The following is a 24,418-nucleotide window of genomic DNA, read 5'->3' as shown; positions in this document are numbered from 1 at the left end:
TTTACATTCAGTCATGCCACCCATGGTGGTAGCTTGAAATCAGCCAGAGAGGGAGCATTTGCACTATAAAAATCAGCAGACGCTGCAAATCAGCTCCTCCACCCTGGCGCTAGTTCTTCAACCTTTCCCAGTGTGTCACTGTTACTCCCAGTGATATTCCCACTGATATTCCCAGTGGCTGCAAGGGCAGGGTGCCCAATAAATTTGGATGAATGGATGGATGGATGGATGGATGAGGGGAGAGAGAGAGCACCTAAAGCAGGAGTAACAGCCACGAGGGGGTGTTGGCAAGGTAGGGCATTTAATATTCTGCTCTTTTCCTTGCAGCCCGCCCAGCCAACCACCTCAATTGTTCTATTTCCTTTTTTTGTAGGTTTCTCATGCTGTGCTCTTATATATTGTGCAAAAGAGTGCAATATAGTACAGAAAATGTGGTCATCCTATTTCTGAATTCAGTGTTGCTTCATCACATTTCAAAAGAGGCATCCATTTTGCATTCTAGCTCATTCTTCTGGAGATAGGGGTGTGGCAATGCACACTGCAGAATGCAGGAAACTCCGCATTTACCACCCACATATTGACAACTAGATCCAGCGGAAGGTAAGCAGGGGTGGAGTCCTTTTGTGGCAAGGTTATTTTTACCACAAGTTCCGTTCACATGTGCCGTCTATCCCAGTGAGTACAAAGAAAAGGGAACTAAATATTACTACTGAGTAATCTGTGTGTTAGGAACCAGTGAAAATCTTATCCAGAAAATGCAAGAAGGGAGGTATGAACTTTTTCTCACCCAACCTTCATAACGTTCCCTGTCATGCATGAAATGTTCCTTATGTCAGTTTTCAATGTTTCCATTGAGTCTTTTACATAGTTTTCTTTTAGTGTGTTAAAAAGAGGAGGAGGAGTTCCCGTCATGGCGCAGTGGTTAACGAATCCAACTAGGAACCGTGAGGTTGCGGGTTCGGTCCCCGCCCTTGCTCAGTGGGTTAACGATCCGGCGTTGCCGTGAGCTGTGGTGTAGGTTGCAGACGCGGCTCGGATCCCGCGTTGCTGTGGCTCTGGCGTAGGTTGGAGGCTACAGCTCCGATGGACCCCTAGCCTGGGAATCTCCATATGCCGAGGGAGCGGCCCAAGAAATGGCAAAAAAAGACAAAAAAAAAAAAAAAGAGGAGGAGAACCAGGCAAAAGAACTGTAGAGCCAGAAGCCTGGGGCAAAGGGATGAAGATACATTTATTATAGACATAAACACCTTGCTTTGGAATTCCTTATTAAATACCTCTGAAGGGACCCTTTTATGGAAGGCTTCTCTTTGTCCACAGAATTGGAAAATGTCTCCTCCAGTAATTGAGGGATAACATTATGTAAAGACCTCAGTCTAATTGCAAAACTCATGGATTAGCTAATTAGTTTACATGAGAAAATACCTATTGGTCCCTCTCTCATGAGGGCATGGGGTCCACAGTACCTGGAAGGCGACACAAATCCTCCCAAACATAAAAACTGCATCAGGCCCTGTGGGATGTTTGTGCTGCCACCCCAGAGTGGGAAGTGGGACAAAGTTCACCCGAGGGCAAAGCTGTGTTCCCAGCATCCTAACAGCATGGAATCCAGTGACCACGTGCTGCTCGCCTAGGCATCATTCCACGCTTCCGTGTTGATAGGAACCTTCTGAGATCTCTGATTGCAGTGAGATTGGGGAACTTCAGGAAATCGGTTACTCGTTCATTTAGAAAATGTCTGTGGAATGCTGGTTCCCACCGGGCTTGAAATGAAGATACAAAGGTCTTGCTTAACCTTTGCCTTCTGTGGATCTCCAAGTCTCGCAGGACAGACTGGCTTAAAAATAAGTTAAAAATAAGCTAGATCCTACAGCTTCCAGTTGTGTGTTTGCACTGTGTTCTGACAAGGCAGAATTCGGCACAGAAAATGAGAGACTGGGAGCTCCTGTCGTGGCTCAGTGGTTAACGAATCTGACTAGGAAACAAGAGGTTGCAGGTTCAATCCCTAGCCTTGCTCAGTGGGTTATGGATCCAGCGTTGCCGTGAGCTGTGGTGTAGGTTGCAGACGTGGCTCGGATCCTGCACTGCTGTGGTTGTGGTGTAGGCTGGCAGCTACAGCTCTGATTAGACCCCTAGCCTGGGAACCTCCATATGCCACAGGTGCATCCTAGAAAAGACCAAAAAAAAAAAAAAAATGAGAGACTGGAGAAACTGGCCCCAGTGCAGCAAACCCAACTCCTGCAACCCTGTCCCCTTAGCCTGTTAGCTCTCTGCACCTTAGGGCTCTTTTGAATGAATATATTTTCTTTTTGGGTATGTGGAACAGTTCAGCTATCCCTGAAAAACTGTGCAGACACAGCTTCCACAGTCTTGACTCACCTTCTCTTTGAAAGCGTTTGAACGCTCTCCAGCAACTCTGCTGCCTTACGTGTGCTCTGCTGCCTATGTTTCTTTGTCCTTAATCTTTCCATCACTAAACTAAGGACAGTCACACTGAACTCCCTTTCTTACCTCATTAGGAAACTCTGAGGAACAAGTGCAGACACTCCAAAATTTCTTAGAAATATGCCTTCACTGGTATTAAAATTATCATCATAAAGGCGATCAGGAGGTCCGAGGCGTGTGAAAAGCTAAGGCAGGGCCCCAGTTTTCCTGAGAGTGAGGAAAGGATTGTGGGAGAGAAAGGAGGGAGGAAGAAAAAATAAAGAATCTTCATTTTTAAGGTGCACATTGCTACGTTTTCCCCTCACAGCGTAATCTGGTCCAAACAGGAACTGAACAGAATTATTATAGTCAGATAGTATCTATAATCAATAATAGTTTGTAACTTTTGCAAAAAAGCTTTTATTCGAGGAAGTTCCCACTGTGGCTCAGTGGTAACGAACCCGATTAGTATACATGAGGACGCAGGTTCGATCCCTAGCCTCGCTCTGTGGGTTAAGGGTCTGGCAGTTGCGGTGAGCTGTGGTGTAGGTCACAGATGCAGCTTGGATCTCACGTTGCTGTGGCTGTGGTGTAGGCTGGCAGCTGCAGCTCCAAGTCGACCCCTAGCCCAGGCACTTTCATACACAGCACCTGCGGCCCTTAAAAAAAAAAAAACAACAACTTTTTTTAGAGATCATCCAGTGAAGGAAACACTACAAAGAGCTCTTCCAGGAACATCTGGTGCTCTGCTCAGGACCCTGTCCTGTCCTGCCACCAGGGACATGTGTATGATTCCATAAATAACCACCGAGCCACGTGGATGAAACTGGCAGCTGGTTACACGTGCCAGTTTTGACACTAGGTCACATCTAGATGGAGAAGTGTGTAAAGAGAGTAGAAAGGCTCCCTCCTTCCCTGCTCCCTCCACCCTCCTGCCACACCCACTCCTTGACCCCACCTCTTTTTTTTTTTTTGTACTTTGTACTTGATTAAAACTTTGGATGAAATTTTATGAGAAAATATCTCCCCCAGGATTCTAACAATTCCCCAGCGGCTCTCCCTTCCACGCGGCAGGGTGGGCTGGTGCCCACCACCCCGGGAGGCTTTCCCTAGGGCAGAGGAGACCTGTACTGAGTCTTGCTAACCCGCTTCTGACCGTTGGGAGCCTCTCTTCCCCCTCAAGGTAGGTAGAGAAGGAAGCCCTTCCCCATCACTACCCAGGTTTCCATGGTATTAGCAGATGGAAAGTTGATGTTTATACTGCCTTTAGTTTCTGCCACATCCACTCTGGGAGAAGCCCACTCACTCAGCTTCATTTAACCCTGACCTATTTTCTCCAAATTTGCTCCTTCTTTTTTTTTAGGGCTAGATCCACTGCATATGTAAAAGTTCCCAGGCATATGTAAGTTCCCGAGTTGAATTGGAGCTACAGCTGCCGCCTATACCACAGCCACAGCAACACCAGATCCAAGCCAGGTCTGTGACCTACACCAGAGCTCACAAGCAATGCCGGATCCTTAATCCACTAAGCGATACTAGTCAGGCTCATTACCACAACGGCAACTTCCCAAATTTGCTACCTCTTTGCTGATGGAATGCCCAGAAAGCTGGCCCACCTGAACCATTTCCCAAAACTTGAGCCTAGGGAACCTGCGGAGCACTGAGCCTCTGCTCTCAGAGCAAATCAGCTGCCCCTTGTCTCCCCTAGACCCTCCACCTTGGGACTGAGCTTTTAAGGATTTGGGAACAGTTCTTGGGTCCCTCAGGGTATTGGAAGAAGTCTCTAAAACCTGCTGTGGAAAAGACTTTCAAAACCTTGCCCCTCCATGAGAGTTTCATGAGGCTTGAATTTTGGTTTTTGATTCTTGCGCTGGGGCGGCGGGGGGCGGGGGGGGGGGGGGCGCTGGCTGTTTTCTGCTCCCCTCTCACTTGAAACTGCTGTGCTTTATTCTTCTGGCTTTATTTCTCCTCACCCAACCTCATCACGTCCTCTGGTCCACACCCTTGTTTATAAGTCTGGGTTCACCGGTTCAGCTCTGTTTGTGGTCTCAGAGAGGATGGGTGGCAGTTTTCAACCTGTTATCACACCCGTTATAGTTCTAGGAGAAGAAAACAAATGCTCTTATTTTGAAGAGCTAAGTAAGGGGCATTGACATGGCTGTGTGGAGGTGAAACCAATCTTTTTTTTTCATCTCTCATCTGAGGTTAAATCAGCATGGACCAGAGGGGCATGAATTTAACATTTATATACATTATGAAATGATAAACGATAAGCCTACGTACCATCTGTTACCATTTAAAGTTACTATGATATTATTGAGTATATTCCCTATTCTGTATATTCCATCCCCAAGACTTATTTATTTCATAACTGGAAGTGTGTTCCTCTTAATCTCTTTCACCTCTTTTGCCCATCCCCCCATCCAGTTGCCCACCTCTGGCAATTACCAATTTATTCTCTGTATTTATGCGTCTGTTTCTGTTTTATTTTATTTTTTCATTTGTTTTGTTTTTTAGATTCCACATCTAAGAGTAATTGAAAGAATAAGAGTAATCGTCTTTCTCTGTCGGACTTATTTCACTTAGCGTAATATCCTCTAGGTTCATCTATGTTGTCACAAGGGACAAGATTTCATTCTTTTTTTATGGCTGAGCAGAACTCCATTGTGCAAGTATTTATACCACATCTTCTTTATCCATTGATCCTTTGATCTGCACTGAGGAGGTTTCCCTATCTTGACTGTTATAAATAATACTGCAATGAACTTGGGGCTGCATATATCTTTTTGAGTTAGCACTTTTGTTTCAGTCAGATAATTTCTATCTTCTTGTTGATGTTCTCCATTGTTGAGACAGTCTTTTGGAGTTTTTTTGGCCATGCCCAGGGCCAGGGATCCAACCCATGCCACAGCAGCGACCCAAGCCATAGCAGTGACAACGCTAGAGTCCTTCACCACTAGACCAGCAGGATACTCTGAAACATTCCTCTTGTATTTGGTTTCTTTTAGTTTTTTGAGCACATTTAAAATGTATGATTTCGCTTTGTCCTAGTGAGTCCAACATCTGGACGTCTTCAGGAAGAATTTCTATGGATTGGTTTTGTGTTTTGTTTTGTATGTATAAGCCATACTTTCTTATTTCTTTGCATGTCTCAATCTTTTTTTTGAAAACTGGACAATTTAATTAATATTACATGGGAACTCTGAAAATTAGATGCTCCTCCCCTCTCTTTTATTGTTATTTAGTGATTTTTCTGAACTAGTTCTGTAAAGTCTGTATTCTTTATGTGTGGCCACTGAAATCTCTGCTTAGTTACTTAGCAGTCAGCTGATGTTGGACAGAGATTTCTTTTTTTTTTTTTTTGTCTTTTGTCTTTTTTAGGGCCACACCTGTAGCATATGGAGGCTCCCAGGCCAGGGGTCCAATCAGAGCTGTTGCCACCAGCCTAAGCCAGGGCCGGCCACAGGGACACCAGCTCCAAACCACATCTGCAACCTACACCACAGTTCATGGCAACACCAGATCCTTAACAGACTGAGTGAGGCCAGGGATTGAACCCGCAACCTCATGGTTCCTAGTTGGATTCATTTCCACTGCGCCACGTGGGAACTCCAGACAGAGATTTCTTTAGATGCTTGGAACCACCAAGTCTTAGCTTTTGCCAAGGGACTTTGTATGTCCCTGAATGTAAGCTGGGACATACCTTCCACACTCAGCTAGGCACTTTATAACTTTGCCTTAACATTTACTTCCTGCTTCTGCAGAACCTCAAGATTGGACAGAGGTGGGAGTTTATTGCCTCTGCAGGTCTTTGCTAAGCATGTGCACATCCCTGGTCATGCACACAGCCCTACATGTGTTTGGATTCTGGATTCCTAGGAATATGTCAGAGCTTTTCAAAGCCCATGATGGTTATCTCTTTCCTCAACTTTTTTTTTTTTTTTTTTAAGATTATATTGGAGTTCACGTCATGGCGCAGCAGAAACCAATCTGACTAGGAATCATGAGGTTGCGGGTTCGATCCCTGGTCTCACTCAGTCTGTTAAGGATCCAGTGTTGCCGTGAGCTGTGGTGTAGGTCGCAGACATGGCTTGTATCTGGCGTTGCTGTGACTGTGAGGTAGGCCAGTGGCTACAGCTCTGATTAGACCCCTAGCCTGGGAACCTCCATATGCTGCCAGTGTGGCCCTAAAAAAAGGACAAAAAACAAACAAACAAAAAAAGATTATGTGGAGTTCCCATTGTGGCTCGGTGGTAATGAACCTGACTAGTATCCATGAAGATGCGAGTTTGATCCCTGGCCACACTCAATGGGTTAACGATCTGGCATTGCTGTGGCTGTGGCATAGCCTGACAGCTGCAGCTCCAATTCGACCCCTAGCTGAAAACTTCCATATGCCATGGGTGCAGCCCCCAAATAAATAAATAAATAAAATAGAATTTAAAAAAAATGATTTTAGTTCACCTACTGTTTGCCCTCAACTCTTATCACTGACTTAGGCAGCTTAGTTATTCATCAATTGCCTCTGATTGTTTTCAGCAAGCAGGCCCAGGGAAAAGCCTGTTCGCTCTGGGAAACTCTGAAAGACAGCTATGTAAGTAGGATCTCCCAGGGAAACAACAGACAGTTCAAAGCATGATAATTTTCTGGGAATGGGGCTTTGAAGAAACTCCAAACCCTTTATCCAACCACTCCAATGACTGCCAGTCTTCAGTTTTTACTGTGATTGTAGGCTCTTGGTTTCCAAGGTTATTCCAGAGCTGGGGAGGAAGAGGTGGAACCAGGGCAAGTTAAAATGCCACAAAATTCACTGTTCTTATAAAAATCCAGTTGTTTTTCTCCCACCCTGCTCGGCTCCTGAGATCAGATGAGATCAGGCAGTCAGGGTAATATGACCGTGCACATAGATGTTTTTCTTTTTTTGTTGTTTTTTGTTTTCCTTGAATAAATATTCCTTGGATTGCTGCAAGCCTTTGTTTAATTTCCAGAGTTCTGAAAAAGTCAATATCATTTTTCCAGTGTTTCTTATTGCTTTGACAAAAGAATTTTGGAAGGTCCTTTGTCCTTCCTCTATATTCTCTGATATCCCAGTTGGTTCTTTGAACTTTTTGTCAATCATACACTAAAAATCATGTAATGATTTATCATCAAAACTTATGTTTACTGGTCTATTGGTAACAACTCAATGAGATCCTCATTCAAATCTTTGTAAACAAAGAATTGGAAAGACTGTGGTTTACCAAAGATTTAAGTACCAGTCATTTAATGTCATTCACTTTTTCAACAACAATATTTCATATTTTCCCCTGGCTCAGCAGTAGTTTATATACCATAAAACAACCTCCCATTGTGAGACCTAAGAAGGTGAGAGGTATGCCTTACTTTCAAAGTTGAGAAAGTCATTCCTTCTCATTTGACCTCTTTTCTGTGGACAGAGGTGTCCTCTTGGGTCTAGAGTCACGGTGTGGGAGGAAGGGTTGTAATTCTCCCTAAAATTTCTCCCAAATCTCTCACAGACATATAGGACATTTTAATCCATTTAAAAAGTCACTAATTATAGGTTGACCACTCCCAGAAATCATACCCTTAGCCCAAGGTTATGCTCTTGCAAATCTACCCAATGTAACTCTTGCCAGACCATTTTGCTGGCCTCTTCTTCCTCCTTCCAGAGAGGAGTGAGCAGTTTTGTTCACTAGTCAGCTACCCTATTATCCTTAGTCCTATTGAAGAGGACCACCCAGGGCTTTGGTCAGCTTATCCTTCAGGCTTCCCCAGCACCTGTAGTAAGTGACCTTGAGTGTGGCTCCTACACCTGAGAGAGGACCCTAAAACTGAGGAAAGTGAGCTAGAAGACTTCCAAAGCCTCTGGGAGAGTTCTCATCCCATGAGGTGGGTGTCTCCTTTCAACATGAAAATAAGAACACCATTAAAGTCATGTTCCTTTAGTCCCAGCTCCTTATCCATAGCTTTCTGCAGTTAGACACATTTCATGTGCATTCTTAGAAGCAAAGTTACCCAAAGATAAGATTATTTCTGGCTCTGTGGTATTTTCACCTTCTTTTTCTTTTTTGATTCCAAACTCTCCTCACAGTTTCATTTCCTCTCCCCTAATTTTGTTCTCCTTTCTGTTTCTAATACCCTTCATTATTTCAGGTTCTTCTCTCTGCTCTTAACTTTTTGTATCTGAAATTTAAGTATTTAGAAACACTTTTGGGAGGGAGTGGGAAGTTCTCCAAAAGTGGGTACAGAGAGAAAATGGTAAAGTTCATCCCCTATTGAAATGAAAGCCCACATTGGATGATGACATTTTCCCATCAGTATGACTTCTTCCTCTAAAGAAGATGGTAATTTCACAGATGGTAATTTTTTTTCCAAACAGAAAACCATGCAGAAGTGTTTAAAATTAATAAATAGCCTGGAATTCCCTGGCGGCCTAGTGGGTTAGGGATCTGGCATTGTTACTTCTGTGGCTCGGGTTTGATGTCTGGCCCAGGAAGTTCTACATGCTGCAGGCATGGCCAAATACATAAATAGCCAGTCATTATAATTTAAATCCTAATACCACAAAATAATATCACCATGTTGATGTTCATACATTCAATGCAACACATGCTCATATATAAATGTCATTTATACATTTACTTAAATGTTTCCCACTGTGCCTGAAATATAGCAGGCATTCATTATTATTTTTCAAATGGATGGATGGACACAGGAATGGGCAAGTAAATTTCCTCAGAGTGAGGACTAGGCCTTGTATGTCCTTGAAATTGGCACACCCATTATAGCATAAAGTGGGTACCAACTGTTCAAAGTATAAAAGCTTTGCCATGTTCCTGGACTTTCAACCTTGGTGAACTCTGTTGTTAAACTTAGCCCAGATTGTCGCAAATCAGCCTTTGATTAAAATAGTTGGTTCATATTGGTTCATCCTAACTTTTGTTCTTTTCCTCAAATCCAATTATCGGAGCTGTCCACCTCAGTCACTGAAAACCAAGGTCCTTTATTGTTCCAGACTCACTTCTCACTGTGCAGTCAGAAGTACTCTCTATAACCTCCACCCCCTTATCTCCACCTCACTGACTTGCCCCTTTGAGCACTGAATTTCCCTAGCTTTAGTCTTTCTTTTCCAGTATGGATTTGAAGAGGATCAGAATATATCAGCCCCTAATATGCCACACTGGCATTAAGATTATTTTTCGCTGAAGGCAATTCAGACACAGCAGACATAAGAGAAGGCTCTGCTTTCTTCCTTTTTGCCTAATAACAGAGCATATATTTCCCTTTGTACAGGTGTTCCCCTCTCCCATACCAGGAAAAGGAAAGTGACTCTTCATCAACTGAAGCCCACTTTTAACACCAGAGATGAGATGAGTCTGCATAACATATTTATTAAACAGCCTTCATCTAGCAAACATTTCCTAGTCTCCTTCCCACGATTCACCACCCTAGGAGCCCAAATCTCCCTATCCTCTTTTGTCTAATCAATTCTCCATAAATTATCACTCTCTGTTAAAATAGTATATACCCCCAAGTCTAACCACTTCTTTGGGATTTTCACTCATTTTCTCTGAAACCCCAGGCATTATACAAGTGTTAATTAACTTTGTATGCCTCTTTTCCTGTTAATCTGTGTTTTGTCAGTTTAGCGGTTATTTATATTTCTTTCATTTTGCCTATTTTTGTCATTTATATAAGTAAGCTCAGACTATTTGTATTTTTTACAAGGCTTTCTCAGTCAACATTATGTTTTTGAAATGTATCCATATGGATGCATGCGTCTATAGGTCATTCATTTTCCTCCTTAGCCCCACACATCATGACTTCTCTCTCTAAGATGAGTGTGAACTTTGGGAGCAAGGAACGTGTTTTCCATATTCTCTGTTCTCAAGGCATTCTCTGTGGCATCTGTGATTTGTACTTTGAGATTGTTAGCTTTTTTAATACCTAAATCGGAGAAGAGAAGACTGAAGGGAATGTACCAAGTGTTGAGATTTTGTACCGAGTGTGGTGGCTCCTCACTCTCCAGTCTCATTGATGCTTCAGCCGGAGAAATGGCCCTAAACTGCCCTGTAAGAGATTTAAGTTGAATAATTACATCTGGGCATGTGTGGTGTGCTGTGTGCTATGTCACTTCTCTGACATGAATTATCCTATGTAATCCTCCAAAGAAGCCAAATAAGGAAGTGTATTAGCTTGCTAGGGCTGCTATTAAACAAAGCATCCCAAGCTGGGTGGCTGAAATAACTGAAATGTATTGTTTCGCAGTTTTGGAGGTTAGAAGTCTGAGATTGAAGAGTCAGCAGGGTTGGTTCCTTTGGAGGGAGGTGAGGGAGACTCTTCCATAGCTTCTGGTGGTTTGTTGGCAATCTCTGGCATTCCTTGGTTTTTAGATCTCTGCCTTCACCCTCACACAGTGTTCTCCCTGGGTGCATTTCTTTGTCCAAATCTCCCCTTTTTATAAGGACAGTTGGATTTAGAGGGGCTCAGCTTATTCAAGTGTGGCCTTTATGTTAACGATTTACATCCGCAATTATCCTGTTTCTAAATAAGGCCATGTTCTAAGGTCCTAGGGATTAGGACTTGGGGGGGGGGGAGAACAGGTAATTAAATCTATAAGAAGGAATTTTATTTTCTCCATTTAACCATAAGCAAATAGGCCTAGAAAGATTACGCTAACTTGCCAAAGTGGAATGGCTGGGGACCCCAGGGTTAATACGGTAACCCGGTGGTTCTGAAGTGGGAGGAAATGGTGCTGGTGCAAATCTCCAAAAGCCACAGGGATGCGTGGTGACCCAGGTCATGTGTAGTCACTCCATTTAGCTATGAAAAGACAGGGAGGAAACTTACATGCATATTACCAAGTGAAAAAAAGCCAATCTGAAAAGTCTATATTCTATATGATCCCAACTATGACATTTCTGGAACAAGCAAAACTAGGGAGACAGTAAAAAGATCAGGGATTGCCATGGATTGCAGGAAGGAAGCATAAATAGGGGAAGCACAAAGGATTTTTAGGGCAGAGAAACTACTTTGTATGAGATTATAAGGATGAATACATGTCATTATGTATTTGTCTAAGCCCATGGAATATACACCAAGAATAAAGCTTGGACTAATGTAAACCTTTGACTCTGGATGATAATGATGCATCAGTGTAGTTTCAACAGTTGTAACAAACATACCACTCTGGTGGGGTGTTGATAACGGGAGAGGCTTTATGCACGTGAAGCAAATCTCTGTTACCTCCTCTCAATTTGCTGCAAACCTAAAACTGTTCTAAAAAATTCTCCCATATATATATTCACATATATGTATACACACACACTTTTTTAAAAAAAAAAATCCTACTTGATAAATAAAGTTGCCAGAAATAAATACTTCGGGCCAACAACTCCCCACCATCATCTCCGTTTGCATTTTCTGAACTTCTGACCCCTGAGGTGTCTTATAACACAAGGGAGAGAGCTAGGAAACCCCAAGTGACGTTGCATATCGCTCAGAGATTTGTGTTTGAACAGCCATACAGAATGTAGCATACCTGGGGAGTTTCTATATGGTGATACCTACCACTGGTATTCATGTGACAACTCAGTGGTGGTTGCTCCCCCCTCAGGAGGAACAGACTTCTGAGCATATTCTCCTTTCTTCTTTCTTCTTCTTCCTTTTTTTTTTTTTTTTTGGTCTTGCCCAGGGCATGCAGAAGTTCCTCCCCATCCCCCACCCCCCCCCACCCCGCCCCTACCCTGAGATTGAACCCAGGCCACATCAGAGACCCAAGCCATAGCAGTGACAACTTTGGATCCTTAGTCCTATTAAAATGGAACTTGTTTGACCCAAATGAACTACTTATTGACCATAGATTAATTGAGCCAGTAAGAACCTAGATGTGCATTAAGGTTGATTTAAGTGTTGGAAAGTTTCTAATCCTCAAATGCAGGGGTCTGCAAAAAAGAAAAATGCAACTACTACTGAGTGAAAGAAAAGCTCTGTCCCTCCACATGCCTGCCCGGGTCTACCATAGTGACTTGCTTTCCTTTCAGATAAATTGTCATTGAAGCAAAACCAAGATAGGAGAAATGTGACACCCCCCCCCTCCTCTTTCACCACTATCCACTCTGTTTAAATTCATAAGTACGAAGGTTTTCTCTTTTAAGAAAATATGAAAGTTGTTGCTCTGTAATAGAATTCACTGCGCTCAGACCGATACCTGTGCTCAGATCCAACCAGATTGGCAGCGCCCTTCCGAAAAACATTCCTTCTCAGCGGTGAAAATTACCCCACCTGGAATGCACTCCTCAAAAGGCTCAGGAAGCCTATTCATATGAATGAAGTTGCTTTCTCGAGGGCAGAGGCGGAAGCTGCCCTCTCGGGCGCTTAGGCAACCCCGGGGGAAAGGAAACAGCCTCCGGGGGCGGTGTGGCTGCTGGGGCTGCCGGGGTTGTGGGGCTGCCTGGGCTGCGATCGGCTGCGCTCGCTGACTGCTGTCTCCAAGATGCAGGATCTGGACCCCGAGGAGTTCCTGATGGATGAAGAGGATGATGTTTTTGGTGAAGGTAAACACGTCTTTCTGGCAGGAGCGTTTCTGGTCTACTGTGCATAGCTTTGGCACTATTGGAAACTTTGGCCCGGCTTGGGTAAGGGACTTGAGGACTTTGAAAACACCCTGCATGGGATGGTGGTTGCACATGTCAATCTAAGCACCCAAGGAGTACAAGGCAAAGACAGGTAGCAGGAGAGCTGAATGGTTCCTCCAAATACTTTTTAAGTTATGACTGAAGATTTAGTTTAAGGTAGAAAACAGTACTAAATTGTCCCCTTGTCTCTCTTCTTTGTGCTCCCGTTTGACACCTTAGGGGAAGGAAAGTTGCTCTGTGCTCAGTACACAGCAGGACTGTAGGGGGCAGTTGGACAAATGGGCCAGGGGTGGTTCTCCATGGTGCCATATTGCTTTGATCTGCACTACCTGCACCCCCTCTTTTCTCTCCCTTTGCCTCTTTCTTGGACTTACCTGGCACCCCAGCTCTTGGTTCCCTTTCTCCTTTCCTCTTTTTTCAGGCTAGGGGGCAGCAGCTATACTAGCTTCCCGACACCCACTGGTATCACTTAAATTTTAACAAGTAGTCCTGTGGAGTGGGATTTACCTGTACGGGTTGCAATGTGAAATGACTACTCTTGGGGTCTACAGATGTCTGTTCAAATGCTGCCTATGAGATTGGGCTGCAGGCAAGAGCTTTTCAAGTATTTGGAACTGTCTAAATAAATGGTAATCTGGGCTCAGGGACCTCATAAATTTGGGTGTTTGTTTTTTTTTTTCTTCACACAAGAACCGTATCTGGTAGTTTTTTTAAAAAACTCTCTCAAGTAAGTTATTGAAGAAGCAGTAGTAAACTTTTTTTTGTGACTACCCAAATAATACAAGTTTACTGAAGACAAATGAAGGAGTATAGAATAATATGAATCACTCGTAATCTAATCACCTGAGATGTAACCAGGTGAAATCTGTCTTTCCATGACTTTGTTGTAGCCTCAGGAATACTTAAAACCGTAATTTGGGTTTTTATCTGAATTCAAACCATCTTAAAGAATATCTCCCTGAGCTTCCTTGCTGTTTGCCATATTCTCAAGCTGTTGCTTTGCTTGGATGACAGGTATTTAAATCACTTGACATTTGATCTTCAGCCCCATTCCTCAGCCTTCACTTCTACTTAAAGATGTTTTCTCTGTGTATACATACTTAGGTAATTACTCCCTTCAGGAATTAAAAAATATTTACAACTAGGAAAATTAGTCTAAGTGGGACAATCTGCTCATTACCCAGCCTCCAAAACACCAGGCCACATTTCTTTCCCCCAAAGGGATTTCTCCCTTTCACCAAGGGCTGCAGTGCTAAAGAGCGCCACCTATAGACGGATATAAGCACCGCCCCAGGCCCCACCCTGAAAGAGAGTTAAGTGAGGCTTGAAGCGCCTGTGAGATCTCTCTCCTGAGCATTCACAATTATTGAAGTGATTATTTCAAACTCAACAGGCATGATATAGAGTCAAGTTAGGAGTCAGACAAAATTCAGATTAAAATTCTCATTTTGCCTTTTATTACCCATGTGACTTAAGCAAAGTAATTGCTAAATTAATTCCTAGGTGGTGAAGTAGGATAATACCTACTAGATTGTACAGATTAGCCTCATAATAGATGCATAATTATTTGCATTGTACTTCGCAAGTGATATGCTTTGTGCTTTCCAGATGGTTATTTCATTTAACTTAATCTCTAACAATAGAATCCTTGCAAGTCCAATTTCCAATGTGTTTGTATTCAGTTTTCAGAGTCATAGTTATGTGAAAGTCCAGGTAGTTCCTTCATTGTCAGTAAGCTTGATGCGGGGTAATAGTCAAGCGCTTCGTCTCTAGAATTGCACTGCCTAGGCTTTGCCATTTAATTCTCTCTGTGACTGAACAGGTTACTTAATCTCTCTGTGCCTCATTCTACTCACTTATAAAATAGACTACAAACTTCCAAGGGCGGTGTTGTGCCGATGAAGTATTGTCATAGAGAAAGTGCTTAGAAAAGTGCCCCAAACATGGTAAGCACTCAATAAATACTAATTCCTACTATGTACTCACAAAAATAGGTATATAGAATAGGTTAGAACATGAAAAAAAAAAATTTTTGGAGTTCCCCCTAGTGGCACAGCAGTTAACGAATCTGACTAGGAACCATGAGGTTGCAGGTTCGATCCCTGGCCTTGCTCAGTGGGTTAAGGATCCGGCGTTGGCGTGAGCTGTGGTGTAGGTTGCAGACGCGGCTTGGATCCCGCGTTGCTGTGGCTCTGGCGTAGGCCGGTGGCGACAGCTCCAATTGGACCCCTAGCCTGGGAACCTCCATATGCCTCGGGAGTGACCCTAGAAAAGGCAAAAAGACAAAAAAAAGTGATATATAAAAGGAATTCAGCACAGAGTATTTTTTTCACATGTCTACTTACCCTAGAATATTCAAAATAGGACTTATTTACAGAACATCAGTTTGTAAACCACTCTTCAGAGGTAAGATAGGGTGGAAACAGCACGGACGAGTTGTTAGGAGCCTGGAATGTAGCCCTTCATCTGCTCTTATATAGATGTAGCATCTTGGGCAAGTCATTTAACCTTGTCTAGCCTCATTCTTCACCTAAAATAAGAGGCTTGATTGCACATTCTCCAAGATCTCATTTTAAAAGCTCCAGCATTCTCTTACGTCATCTTTTCTGTACAGTCACATACATTTACCTAGAAGAATTCAAGCTTGCTTCAGGTTTCCTCCATGTTTTTTGCTTATTTTCACATGCCTAAGAAAGCAGAAAGCTTTTGGTCCAATGAGTTTCCTCTCACATAAAGGAAGGAAAATGCCTAGGAGCTTGTTACTAAGGCAACCATATTTCCTTGCAATGGACACATCTTTAAAGGACCCTTCCCCCCCCCCCCCCCGAAGAAACACAGGTTTAGAATTTAGGTCCATTCAGCTAAAAGTACATATAAATCCATTTAGATTTATGGACCACATAAAGATCTTGGACGAAAAAAAAATGAGTCATGTTCACGATCTCTTTTAACTGCCTGAGAGGCTGTGTGTTTCAGCTGTTGTTTTCTGTGGTTAAAGAAAATGTTGAAGTTCACGGAATTAAGAACCATGGGTGTGTAACTGCTTTTGCTCGAGAGGAGAGTTGCATATGGTTAGCGAGAGAGAGATCGCGAGAAGCAGTCATCCACCTACCCAGAAACCCCAATATTTCTCCTCCCTCTCTCCCTTTCTTCCTCTCTCTTTCTCTCTTACACACACACACACACACACACACACACACACACACACACACACGCCCACACACACTGCCTCAGGTTTGCTTTCCAAACGACACCTACAGCATCATCATGCCATTTAGAAATGGTTACTGTAAGGTAGACTTTAGTTTTTCTTGGGGGAATGATTAATTTGATTACCACGCTATTGAAAACCCAGTCATTGGAATTAGAGAGCGCCTTACCCATTGTTTCAAACTTGTCAAATTAAAGGGCTTTCATCTGTTTTGTCCCTGTGCCTTCTTGACAGCCAGTCTGGTGTATGTTAGTAGAAATAGCTGGATGGATAATAATAGTAATGATAACTATAACAATTATGATGGTGATAATAATAATAATGGGGAAAAAAAAAAAAAAGATGGGAGGCCCTTGGCCAGCTTTCCAGGACAGAACAGGATCCGTGTGTGGGAGGTGGTTAGCCAGGAGTTTAGCAGCCAAAATTTCTCCTTGGCACCAGTTAAAATTGCAGTTGCTTCTTTCCTTAGAACCACAAGCCCTCACTGCCTTTGTTTTCTGCGCTGCTCAGTAATCTGTTGTCAAGTGCAATGATTAGAATAATAAAACACCACGCGTTCACAGTCACGTGTGCAAAGCATTTCTCAGGCTTCTATATTCCCTGGACACTTATATGCCTTTTAAGAGCTTGCTTCTAGAAAGACCACAGGAAACTACAAAGCTTTTTCCAGACCTTTGAATGTTCTGGTACAGTGCAGCCTAGCATAAGAATACTCCTCCTGTCCTGGATTACCATGTTTTAGGAAAGTTGTTTCAAACCCCCCAAAGGAGAGAAACTCTCCCAGATGGAGATGAACTGGCCAAAGGAAGTCCACTCGGCCATTAGCTGCTTGTCACCCTAAAGAAATCAACAGATCCTTTGGAAAAAAAATGCCACACACTTTTTTTTTAAATATATTTTTTATTACTCAAATGAATTTATCACATTTGTAGTTGTATAATGATCATAACAATCTGATTTCACAGGATTTCCATCCCACAGCCCAAGCACATCCCCCCACCCCCCAAACTGTCTCCTCCGGAGACCGTAAGTTTTTCAATGTCTGTGAGTCAGCATCTGTTCTGCAAAGAAGCTCAGTCTGTCCTTTTTTCAGATTCTACATGTCAGTGAAAGCATTTGATGTTGGTGTCTCATTGTATGGCTGACTTCACTTAGCATGATAGCCACACACTTTTGAACCAAAGCTTTCTCCTTTCCCAAGCCAAGTAAGTTAGCATTTTTTCCCTTTCAAAGGGAACTTCAGCTCTGAGAGAAGAAGAAAATTGCAAAATGTGTATAAAAAAAAGAAATGTAGGTAGAATAGCTGCCCATTTTGTCTTTGTGTGTAAATGACTTATGAAGCCAAGGTAGATTTTTTTTTTAAATAGGTAATCAATTATGCAATCTGTTGCACTGTGACATGTTTTGATGTTGTTTACTGAATCACATTTGCCCTTTACAAAATTAAAAGAAAGAAGGAAGGAAGGAAGGAAGAAGAGATTAAATTAAGATTATGTACAGAACCAGTAAATCCTGAAAGTTCAGACTGGTTAAGTCTGACTTCTATGGAAAAAATGTTGAGAAATAGAACATAAAAATGTATGTGCCTTGGCTACAAAGAATTGGACCTTTTTGTTTGATTATGCCTCACTTGACAGCATATAAATAGAATAATTGTTATTTAGCTATGTTAGTCCTTTCTCAAAAATATCCATATCTGGGGTTCTCAAGTGGACCTAACCAATGAGATTGGAGGAGGAGCAGAAAGAGGTTGCCCTAGTTTCCTGGATTGAAAAAAAGTTGGTCACTCTTTGTTGTGCAGTTTGCCAAGATTGCTTGTATCCACTTCCCTCCCTGGAATCCCAGATAAATGCTTTGGTTGGAAGTCATTTTCCCTGCTCTATTCGTCACAAGGTCTGGAGCAGGCACAGACCTCCCCACGATAATTCATGCCTGAGTGACCTATGCCTTGGATTACTGCAAAACATTCCCTTCCCATAGATGTCTAGGAAGCTTTCTCTGGCTGGTGCCAAAGAGATGGTGTCATTTCAGGGGCACAAACTAAAATAGCACATTGCGCTAAAGCTATGCAGGCTGTCTTAGCCACCAGTCCACCACCCCTGATTTATGGCTCCCCGTGACCACAGAGTGACCTCTTTAGATCAGGCCAAAGCCAAAGGGGACCCAATATTACAAGTAAAGCATTTTAAATGCTGATTCAATATCTCTATGAGCAGCCAGTAAAGTCTTTTTAGGAATAGTATGAGACAAGCCTTGAGTATATCTTCTATAGGATTTGAGTTGAAAACTGCAAGTATATACATATCCATTGTATATGTGGTAGGGGGAGAAAGTTTTTTAAAAATGTGTAGTTATAGCCAAAGCAGTGAAATAAATTGGGACTATTGCCCTTCCTCTTTGATGGAAATTACTTTACTTACTGAAGTCAATATATTTATTAAAGTGAATGTGATATATCCAATTACCTATACCTCACATGTTGTGTGTGTGTGTGTGTGTGTGTGTGCGCGCTTAGCAAGTGTCAGCTTATTCAATGTCTCCTTTCTTTTCAGATGGCTAAGTTTTGTCTATTGCTGGTTTACCAAACAGCCGTGATGTTTAATGAAAATATTTGCAATTGAGTTGGTTTCAGAAGAGATTTTTAAAAAGGAAAGGGTATTAGTTGAGTACTAGAGGCACAGAGAAGAGCTGCAGAAGAAGAAAAAAAAAAAAAACCATGACTGATCCTTAGAAGTGAAAATAGAAAAAAGAAAATGAAAGTACAATGTAGGGGCTGGTGGGACACTGAGCATTCAATGTCCCACCAGGCTGAATGTTCAGTATGTTCCAGGCTGTGTTGGGGGCTGGTTTCTGGGGAGCTGGAAATGTGGATGTGCCTGGCTGACTAGGAGGGTGATGATTCCATAGAATGTACACTCCAGCAGGAGGGAGGGACTTTTCCAGAATCCGAGGTGTTTCATCATTGTTGATAGATAAACTGGGTCTCCTGAGCTGAAAAACCATTTCACTTTGTGCTGTGTGGACAGAAGGTATCTCATCACTCATCAAGAATTTCCCTTCAAGGAAAAAAAAAAAGAATGATTTACCTGATCATTCTGAGATATTTTTAATGGCATATCCTGGGATTGTAATCAGAAGGCAGGTATAATGGCCAATTTCACTCCAGAAAGCAAATTAATGATGATTTCTTTTATCATCGTTCTTTACGTGTGGACTTTCCATATCGTATGCTTTTTCATGCTTCAATTTGCTTAACAGATGTTTCAGGCTGAAGACATTTAAAGCTACATGATGGATACAAAGACATTTAAAGCTACATGATGGATACAAAGGCAAAATTTTAGGTGTTAAAATGTGAAAGTGAATAGAATGTGAACTTTTGGCAGGGTGAGGTGTCTTTTTCCAGCTGAGGGAGAGAGAAAACCTTGTGTTAAGCTTTATAAAGACTGCCATTAGTAGACAACCTAGTAAACAGAGAAAAAATCTTAAGGGTATGTCATCTTCTACTATATTAGCAAGTTTAACCCTAGGAAATAATTATTTCTAAATCAAATAAAGAGAAGAGAGGAGAAGTCGCTGCCTTCTGGAAAGTGACAAGGTTACGGTACCATCTTTTCACTGCAAATCTTTCCTTCCTACTCTTTAGATTATTGGGAGTTAAAAGTTTAAACATTTATACCATGCAATGAAAACAGCAACAGGGGAACACCTGTTGGTCCCTTGTCCCTCTCGATGTCATTCTAAACTATGCATTTAGTGTAAGAAGTAAAGAGCTGAGAAATAGGAAGAAAATGACTTTCAGATCACAAATTGAGTCAGCAGGCTGAGCAGTTGAAGACAATTTTTTTCTACATGTAAATTGGCATTCAGGAAACTCTGAGAGGGAGTAAATATGAAAATATGTTCTGTGGTGGGATTTTTCTTCCTATTTATAACAGCACAATGAACTGATAGAATGGCTTTGGAAGAAAAGTGTGTCGAATATGCAGAAATGATTTGTAGAAGGCACCTTTAACCACTTTCTGATAAATCATATGACTGAAATATTAGGAAAAACAAACTTTTCCCTCAACATCCGCTTTATATGCTGAGGGTTACCAAGGATATCTTTGAGGCAAAGCATGTCTCAGCCCCCTCTTAATCTCCATTGGCATCTCTAAAGACTAACAAAGTAAAATTTAAAGTCTTAATATAGAATTCCCGTCACGGCGCAGCGGAAACGAATCCGACTAGAAATCATGAGGTTATGGGTTTGATCCCTGGCCTCGCTCGGTGGGTTAAGGATCTGGCTTTGCCATGAGCTGTGGTCTAGGTCACAGACAGGGGTCGGATCTGGCATTGCTGTAGCTGTGGCGTAGGCCAGCAACTGTAGCTCTGATTTGACCCCTGGCCTGGGAACTTCCATATGCCATGGGTATGGCCCTAAAAAGACCCCCCCCCCCAAAAAAAAATTGTATGGTTGCTCTGCAAACACCTTCCAGTGGACAGAGAGACCCCTTTCCTGGCCTATTGCTGAACTAAGTAGTTTACATACAAAAATTCTAGAGCCACCCATGTTGGTAAGTCTTGATTTTTTTTTTTTTTTTTTTTTTTTTTACTATGCAGACTGAGAATAAGGTAGCAAACTGAGAATAAGGTAGCAGAGAGATTTGGACTCAAAAGACCTAATTCAACTTAGTAGTAGTTTGGTGGTGGTGATAGTGATGGTGATGAGAATGGTGGTCGTGACGGGGGAGAGGATGAAGGTAATTGTGGCGGTAGTGGTCACCCTGCCCCAAAATTGCTAGAAGTTAAAGCAGATAATGTATCAGATAATGGAAAACCATTAAGGGCTTATTATATAGACGTCACCTATTTTTTAATTGTGACTTTCTCTGCTGTCCCAGCCTCCCAAGTCCATACAGTGCCCCTCTTCTACTCTTGGCCGCTGAGTAACAAAGACACAAGCTGATGAGAGCCGTTGAGACTTCTCACTCCAAATGCTCTCCTGGGAATATACGAGTGCATCTGGCTCATGAATTAACAAGCCTGCCTGCTATGTGATCTCCACCATGTGACCAAGGCAGGACTCAGAATAACCCCTTCCCTTGGCATCAAATAAGTTCGTGATTTCCTACCCCACCCCACCCCACCCTGCCCCTAACTTTTTTTGCTTTAATCCATCTGGTCTCCCTCAGAAAACTCTTTGAGAATTAAAGAGTGACATAAGCTATGGCAATTTTCTTGTTGGAGAGAGTTTCCCTGCATTGGTCAGGAATGCTGGAGGTAAAGAATCATATCTTTAACAGTATCTTTAACAATACACAGGCCCTTTCTCCTGGTAAACGCACCACAGTTACCTCCCCATCCCCACTTTACAGAGAACTTTTTAAAAAGTAATCTGAGAAAGGTTGGGCTTTCTGTGTGTGTTAAACCATTTCTAATGTAAAGGTAACTCACTGAAATTTAAAAAATATGTATATATAGGTTAACAGCATTACCAATCACCAAATCTTTTTTTTTTTTTTGCTTTGCTTTGCTTTTTTGGGGGGGGAGGGGTGCACTTATGGCATATGGAAGTTTCCAGGCTAGAGGTCGAATTGGAGCCACAGCTGCTGGCCTACGCCACAGCCACAGCAACTAGGGATCCAAGCTGCATCTGAGACCTACACCACAGCTTACAGCAACGCCAGATCCTTAACCCACTAAGTGAGGCCAGGGATTGAACCCACATCCTCATGGATCCTAGTTGAGTTCGTTAACCACTGAGCCACGAAGGCAACTCCCAGTCACCAGATTTTTATTGAGCACTGCTCAATACAGATTAGGATGAGGGCATGTTGTGGTGGGTTAGGTGGGAAAGGTACCTGCCCAAGCTGGGTAGACTAGGAAGGGATCGACCCAGGTCCTCCCCACTTCTGGAAAGACAGCTGCTGGTGGGTCAGAAGAATCATCTTCTATATGAGAAAAGACAATACATCTTATCATTTACAGCATGAGCTAGAGTGCAAAGAACAGAAAGGGTGTCTTCCTAGCATCAATGATACACCTGAAAGACAGATGTATATCCCTTTATAACCTACCAGACTATGCTGACTCGTTGGCTCACTACCCTCCTCTTGGCCTGGGCAGGAGTTGGCAATCCACAGCCTGCAGGCCAAACCCAGCCCGCTGCCTATTTTTGTACAGCCTGCAAGATAAGAATGGTTGTTATAGGTGAACATTGGAAATTGATTTGACAATAGGGAGCACTCACTTCGAACTCCAGTTAAGCAAGGTCTTATCCCAAAGAAAAAGAATCCCTTTCTCCTTAGTAGATGGGCGTTAGCAAAAAAAAAAAAAAAAGTGCTCAATTATTATATTTTGAATTTTGTCCATAAAAAATGTGAAATTTTTTTCTTCTTGTTATATGTAAATAAATATGTAATTTCCTCAATTTTACCCCTTTATCCCCAAAGCCTAAAATATTTACTAGCTGACTCATACAGAAAAAGCCTGATGACTCCTGGTTTAGGTCATCAAGTTCCAAATCATTTTGCCTCTTAAGGTCATTGGGATTTTCTTAACCATCTCTCTCACTAGCTCTTCCCTTTTTCATCTCTGCTGGGAGGGTCCTATCATTTTTAAATCCCCATTTAAGAGGGGGGTTTTGTTTTCTCTTGTTTTTATTTAAATATATTAAGCGCATATATGTCCCCATGTTACATTGCTCTGTAATACCAACTGGATGATGAAAAATTAACAGTCCAAGGCAAAACCAAAGACAGAATACTCTGGATGGGGAAGAGCCGAGAGGCAGCATCATGCAAGGGGAGAGACAGGAGGACTAAGGCTCTGTTCTCCCAGCCCATCCTCGAATTAGGTGACAGAAGGTAGCACATAGGAGGCTCTTTCCTGCTTACACCTCTGCATCACTTCAAGGCATCACTTCTTCGCCCCTGAGACCTAAAGCCCTTGGACCTTCTTATACAAGGTGATTGATGCACGAGAGTGACTCAAGGCCATCTTCATGGCTTTTCTGCACACATGCCACTCCAAATCTCCCAGTTACCTGGGAGGGATGGTTCCAGGCCTCACAGGGCATTGCCCAAGGAAACCACAAATTGGAAATACGTTAGGCGATTACATGAGATTAGCAGAGCTTTGATCATCCCTGAAACAGTGCTGGCTCTTGCCCACTGCCCTCCATCTGTAAGGCAGACCAGTGGGTGTCCACTCAGTCTGCATGTTAATTTGAGGACAAGAAAGCCTTTTCAAAACAGGCATGAAGGGGAGAACGAAAAGCATGGCCACCCGCACCCATGCATAGTCAGTGCGGCCACTCAGCTTCTGGTTGCTAAGCATTGGAAGGAGCTGGAATGCTTAGCATTGTTAGGCATCTCTGAGCAGTTCTAACTTGCTGGAGGGGAGAAATATCTTACTATTAAGGAGTTCATGAGCCACTGTGCACTGTCAGTGAGACAATAAAGTGGTAGAGCCACTGTGGAAAACGGTAGACAGGTTCTCAAAAAATCAAAGGTAGAATTAACATATGACCTAGCAATTCTACTTCTGGACATATCCCCAAAAGAACTGAAAGCAAGGTCTTGAAGAGATATTTGTACATCCATGTTCTTAGCAGCATTCTTCACAATAGTCAAAATGTAGAAACAACACATGCGTCCATCAGTGGATGAATAGGTAAAAAAGTATGCTGTATGCATGCAATAGAATGTTATTCAGCCTTAAAAAGAAGGAAATTCTGGAGTTCCCACCATGGCTCAGCAGTAACAAGGCCAACTAGTATCCACAGGATGTGAGTTTGAGCCCTGGCCTCACTCAGTGTGGTTAAAGGATCTAGCATTGCTGTGGCTGTGGTGTAGACTGGCAGCTGCAGCTCCTATTCTACCCCTAGCCTGGGAGTTTTCATTTGCCATGGGTGTGGTCCTAAAAAGACAAAGAAAAAAAGGAAGGAGATTCTGATGCATGCTATAACATGAAGAAACATTGAAAAGACATTAAGCTAGGTGAAGTAAGGCAGTCACAAAAAGATAAATCACTGGGAGTTCCCTTTGTGGCTCAGCAGGTTACAAACCCAACTAGTATCCATGAGGATGTAGGTTCCATCCCTGGCCTTGCTCGGTGGGTTAAGGATCCAGCATTGCTGTGAGCTATGTGTAGGATGCAGATG

General features: G+C 42.6%; 1 protein-coding gene across 1 annotated transcript in view; it reads left to right on the top strand.

The window, feature by feature from the left end:
• Positions 1 to 12,765: 12,765 nt before the first annotated feature.
• The window catches only part of RIPOR2 (RHO family interacting cell polarization regulator 2), a 117,097-nt gene continuing 105,444 nt past the window's right edge, over positions 12,766 to 24,418 (top strand). Inside the window, 1 exon segment of the mRNA XM_047794766.1 lies at positions 12,766 to 12,977. Within this exon segment, the coding sequence (XP_047650722.1) occupies positions 12,917 to 12,977 (61 nt within the window). The 5' untranslated portion in view covers positions 12,766 to 12,916.

This window comes from Phacochoerus africanus, chromosome 9 (assembly GCF_016906955.1).
Source record: "Phacochoerus africanus isolate WHEZ1 chromosome 9, ROS_Pafr_v1, whole genome shotgun sequence".
NCBI classification, from domain to species: Eukaryota; Metazoa; Chordata; class Mammalia; order Artiodactyla; family Suidae; genus Phacochoerus; species Phacochoerus africanus.
This window is presented reverse-complemented; position numbering and strand designations above follow the sequence as displayed.